At 50.0% G+C, this 5,792-nt stretch overlaps 1 protein-coding gene across 1 annotated transcript; it reads right to left on the reverse strand.

The window, feature by feature from the left end:
* Nucleotides 1-339: 339 nt before the first annotated feature.
* Nucleotides 340-4,373, reverse strand: LOC144108577 (uncharacterized). Its single transcript, XM_077641778.1, has 5 exons — nucleotides 3,302-4,373; nucleotides 2,819-3,058; nucleotides 2,146-2,413; nucleotides 1,490-1,680; nucleotides 340-483 (listed from the first exon to the last, which is right to left on the reverse strand). Exons 1-5 carry the CDS (start codon nucleotides 4,217-4,219, stop codon nucleotides 340-342), a joined length of 1,761 nt encoding a protein of 586 aa, XP_077497904.1. The 5' UTR covers nucleotides 4,220-4,373.
* Between the last annotated feature and the right edge of the window lie 1,419 nt (nucleotides 4,374-5,792).

Here is a 5,792-nt window from a genome sequence, read left to right on the forward strand (position 1 = left end):
GAAGCTGTTAGGAAGCATCTGACATTCCAAATATAAACAGGTACGAAGTGATTCGCGGAGTGTGGAAGGGCGCAATGGAACCGGGCTTCGCATTTGCAAACCCTGCTGTGTGCTTATGATCAGTAAAAAAATATTTGCTTGTGTTGTGTATCAGACGGACGCCAGGCTGGAACTGAACAAACGTTTATTGAGACAGTGCCTTTTTATAGGCCGATGAACATGTGATCTGCCGACGTCTGCTTGCGTGGCTGATAAGCGATACATGAAAATGCAGTTTAAAACATGCGCTATCAGTATACCACACTCCTTTCTCCTAAGATTTGCACAATCCAAAACGGACTAGCTAGCCATTAATGCCATAACGCAGGACAGGCCGTCGAACACGCGTTGATCTTCGCGGCTCGACCGGTACTTGGGTGGCTTGGCCTGGACTCGCCCCAGGGGTTGCTTCTGGGCTAGCAGACAGCGGCTGTGGCTGCCTGGCTGTAGGAGGAAGCCTGACGTGGCAGTCCTCACTTGTGACTGGGTCAACTACGAGCCGCGTCCAGGCGCTCCTCAACTGGTTGCGGTGCCTGTGATGACGCTCGCCGTTGTTTAGCTGTACCACGTACGACACCGGACCTCTGACTGCCACAACACTGGCAGCCTTCCACCTTGGACCTGGGCAAAAGCTTTTAGCGTAGACCGCGTCACCGACACGAAACCTCTTAGTCTCCGGTCGTTGTAACTCAGGCGCGTGTTGCCGGTCCGGATGGAGTCTGTCTAACGCTGACCTCAGTCTTCGTCCGAACATTAACTCTGCTGGCGATTTTCCCGTGACCGAATGTGGCGTCGTGTGTTGCTTAAGCAGAAACCGGGAAATCTTGCACTGTGTCGAACCTTCCTGCTGCTTCTTCAATGCTTCTTTAACTTCTCTTACCATCCTCTCCACCCTACCATTGCTGGCTGGATGATAAGGTGCAGTGAAAATTGCACGCACGCCATTACACTTCAAAAACATTTGCAACTCTGTGCTAGTGAAAGCTGTGCCGTTATCTGAAACGATAACGTCCGGTACACCATGTGTCGCAAACATCTTCCTTAAGCTGTTGACGACAGCCGTAGCTTTCATGGATGGCATGATTTCGACTTCAGCCCAATTGCTGCACGCGTCTACCACGACTAAGAAAACGTCTCCTTTGACTGGGCCAGCGAAATCAATGTGCAGTCGACTCCAAGGCTGATCTGGCTTGATCCAAAAATGCACTGGAGCCTTGGCATCACTTTGCCGGTTATTCTGGCACGGATGACAGTGCCGAACAAACTCCTCAATTTCGTGGTCCATCTTCGGCCACCACATGAGCCCTCTAGCTGATGCTTTCATGGCACTCATCCCTGGATGATTTGCATGCAGGAGTTGCAGCACATTCTCTCTTGCTGCGGTTGGAATTATGACGCGATTCCCCCACAGTATGCAATCACGATGCAATGACAACTCCGACCGTCTCACCTCATAAGGCGCAAACTTGCTGTCCACTTGTGTTGACGGCCAGCCACTGAGTAGCCATTCCTTTACCCGGGATAGAACCGAGTCCTTTTTGATCAGCGCAGCAATGTCCGCCGCTTGCAGCGGTGCGCAGTCGACCGCTTCCAACAAGAGCACGTCCCCAGGCGGTCTTGGCTCGTCCTCGTCTCCCGGGGCTGGTAGACGACTGAGTGCATCGGCGTTGGAGTTGTCTTGGCCTCGTCTGTACTCAAGGTGGTAGTTATACGCAGACAACAGTAAAATCCAACGCAGCATTCTGGGCGACACAACTTCGGGCACTCGCTTGTCCGTGTTGAACAGGCCGAGTAACGGCTTGTGGTTTGTTATCACTGTAAATTCTCGTCCAGCTAGGTACTGGTGGAACTATTTTACGCCAAAGACCACAGCCAAACCCTCTCTATCAATCTGAGCATAGTTGCGTTCACTGACGCCAAGAGTGCGAGAAGCATAAGCTATGGGCTGCTCCTTCCCGTCATCCGCACGATGGGCTAGCACTGCCCCCACCCCCACAGGCGATGCGTCGCAGCACAAAATTAAAGGACGCTTGCAATCGTAGGGCACAAGTACGGCGTCTGAGCTGAGTAAATTTTTCAGTCTCTCAAAAGCCCGCTGATGCTCACCTGTCCACTTCCATTCGTGGTCACGGTCTAGCAGTCGATAAAGCGGTTCGGCCGCTTCCGTCCTGCCCTTGAGGAAACTGCTGTAGAAATTCAGCAATCCCAAAAAGGCTTGCAGCTCCTTTTTGCTTGCGGGCGCAGGCGCTTGCTGGATGGCGTCCGTCTTGCTTCGGCTGGGATGTACTCCTGAGTCATCAATCCTGTGTCCCAAGAATTCGATGCTCGTCTGGTTAAATTCACACTTGTCCTTGTTTACTCGTAGCTGTGCCTTCTGCAGACGCGATAGCACAGTCTCTAATCTCTCGGCGTGCTCTTCGGCGTTACATCCAGAAATTATTATGTCATCCAGATAAGCTTTCACTCCGGGAACGCCCGCTAACAGCGTGTCGATGACTCGTTGAAAAACCCAAGGTGCGACCGAAATGCCAAACGGCAGCCGCTTAACCTTGTACAGTCCCTTTATCGTGTTAACTGTGAGCACCTCAGCCGTCTCGTCGTCTAGCGTAAGCTGCTGATAAGCTTGGGCTAGATCCAACTTGGTAAAAAACTTGCTTGAACTTAGAGCTGTGAGCATTTCCGCTGTAGTGGGCAAGGGGTATCCACTGCTCTTAATAGCTTTGTTTACGGTACTGCGATAGTCGCCGCAAAGACGTAAAGTTCCATCTTTTTTTCTTACCACTACCAGTGGTGTTGCCCAGTTGGAGTAGCTGACGGGCTCCCATACACCTTGTTGCACCAAGCGGTCCACTTCGTTGGCCACGTCGTCCTTGAGGGCCAATGGAACTGGTCGACTTTTGAGGAACACCGGTTGGGCGTCATCTTTCAGTTCGATGTGAACTGGCGGTCCGTTGAAGCCAGGAAGGTCTCTGCGAAACACCTCGGGAAATCGCGAAGGCACGTCCTCCACGTTTATTTGCTGTATACCCCGCAAGCCAATACCTAACGGGTTAAACCAGTTTCTCCCAATCAGGCTGTTGCCTTGCTTCTGTACTACGAGCAAAGGTAGCTTTGCCTTCCTGCCTTTGAATTCCACCAAGACACTTGCTTGACCCAGCACGGGTAACGCCTCCTTTGACCAGGTTACGATAGTTGTTCCAGAATCTTGCAGTGGTATTTTACCGTGATTCCTTTCAACAACCCTGAACGTATCTTCACTCACAATTGAGGACGATGCGCCAGAATCAACCTCCATCGGAACTTCTTGCCCTTCAATCGTTACTTGAACCATGAACTTCTGTTCTTGCTCATTCACTTCGCACAGGGAAAACAACGCACTCATTTCGTACACGCCCTTGCTCTTATCTCCTTTCTTCTTTTGCTCATACGCTGTCTTCCGAGCAGTTCTACTGTCGTCTTTCGACCGACAAGCCTTAGCTATATGTCCAACCCTTTTGCAGTTGAAGCATGTCGCCTTTCTAAAACGGCACAAATGTGGAGCGTGCTTACCGTTGCACCGGTAACAGCTGGACCCCTCCGCTGGGGTGTCTTGCTTCGCACGGGTTGCTTGTACCATTTCCTGGCAGTCCGTCTCGTATCGACCGTGTTTGCGTATGTCTCGCTGTTGCTTAGCGGTTGCTTCTGCAGTTGTGGCCAAGTCGTACGCAACCTTAAACGTAAGGCTGTGTTCTGCGAGAAGTCGCTGTTGAACCCCTTCGTTCCGGAGTCCGCATACGAAACGATCCCGCATCATGACGTCCAACGGGAGTTGGGCGCTGCCAAAACCGCAGTCTTCGGCTAGCTTCCGAAGCGCCGTGACGTAGTCCGCAACCGATTCCTCGGCAGCCTGGTTTCGCCTGTAGAACAAAAACCTTGCATACAGCTCCGAAGGCTTTGGATGCAGGTGCTTGCGAACGGCAGTCTTGATTTCTTCGTAGGTTGCTGCTGTCGGTCTTTCTGGCTTCACCAAAGTTACGATCAGCCCGTACACTTCTTCGCCGCAGCTGCTCAACAGGACTGCTCTTTTCTGCTCTTCTTTCGTTATCTGGTTCGCTTCGCAGAACATTTCCAGGCGCTCGACGTATTCGTCCCATGACGCGTTCGTGCCGAGACGATACTCGCCGATCCTGCCGACGGCCATCGCCGTCGCTGCCTCGTCGCCAACTGTTGTGTATCAGACGGACGCCAGGCTGGAACTGAACAAACGTTTATTGAGACAGTGCCTTTTTATAGGCCGATGAACATGTGATCTGCCGACGACTGCTTGCGTGGCTGATAAGCGATACATGAAAATGCAGTTTAAAACATGCGCTATCAGTATACCACAGCTTGACATAAAATGGAGAACAATTCGCAGACTTAGTGCGGGTGCACATGGGAAAAAAACTTAATCAAGCAGTACAGGATGATACGGGATAGTCAACGTTAGATAGCCAAAACCTAAAGCGCAGTATGAAAACGGTTAAGGTAAACTGAGGTGAACCAATGGGGAAGCTTCAGTTGTGGCACGCAACAAAAGGAAACGACAGGACATATTCTTATTCGTTGTAAGGCCCTCCAGCCCTCAGTCCAAAAGGCAACCACAGACATTCCAGATCGCCTGAGGGGTAGCAAAAGCCAGGGCGTGCTCAATCACAAAAATGAGAAGTAAATAAGAGGCGATTGATGGCGAATGGCAGAAGAGTGGTTCGGAAAGGTGAAGAACATGATTGGCATTTATTCCGAATAAAGTTCGGAAGCTAGCAATTAAATCCTTGGTTTCAATTATCACCACCCCGTTACAAATAGGATTCTACTAATTACCTACCTATCAATCAAGCTTGTAGCGCTAACCTGCCGTGTTGTTTAGCGCTTAACGCTGACCGTCCGCTGACGCCCTTTCTGTTTATTTTGTTCGTGCATTAAAATTTTTCATGCTTTCCTTTGCTGCAAAGAAAAAAATGAGTCGGAAAGAAGCAATTAAAGGAGAAGAGAGATGGAGAGAAACGAATAATTGTGAATGAAAGGAAAAAGAAACATAATGATGACAACAATAACGAAACACAGGAGATTCCACGTAAGATCATTGAAGCTTGCAGCGGTAAAAGGCATTTCCCACCTACTGAGAATTAGTCAAGGCATGCTGACAGAGTTGTCTTTGAAATTGCTTGAACGCACCGCTGCTCAGTTTGGTATAAGAACGTCTGAGATATGTCAGTTCAGAGAAACAAACCCCGCAATTAGTCCCGAGATCAACAGGGATAATTCTATGCGAATTGTCCAGCTCCGCACACGAACGATCACTTATACAACCGCCATTTTTGCAAATATAGAGATAGCTACAACCCATTAGACTCAAATCAAAAACTGCTTGGCGCATGCAATATACACTGAGGCTGCGCTGTTAGAAAGCTAAAGTAATATATTCAACGCCGTACACAGAGTCCATGCTCGGGCTATGCCAGTTCTTTTTAGGGAATTGGAAAAACTTTGATGTTGAGACTGCGGTTGTTGTTGCTGCGACAGAAGGAATAACTGGAAAGAAAGCGCACGGGCCTGCCCACTGGCTCAAGCTGAGCCACAATCGCTGCCACGCGCAGACAGTAGAAAAGTTAAGAGATATGAGAGGTAAGATTGAAAGACAAGACTCGCGTCGCAACAATCGCATCTTCCGAAACGACGACGACGATTCAGCAACAGATACACCCGGTGAAAAGGAGCCCACGCCACATTGG

Source organism: Amblyomma americanum, chromosome 10 (genome assembly GCF_052857255.1).
Source record: "Amblyomma americanum isolate KBUSLIRL-KWMA chromosome 10, ASM5285725v1, whole genome shotgun sequence".
Classification (NCBI taxonomy): domain Eukaryota; kingdom Metazoa; phylum Arthropoda; class Arachnida; order Ixodida; family Ixodidae; genus Amblyomma; species Amblyomma americanum.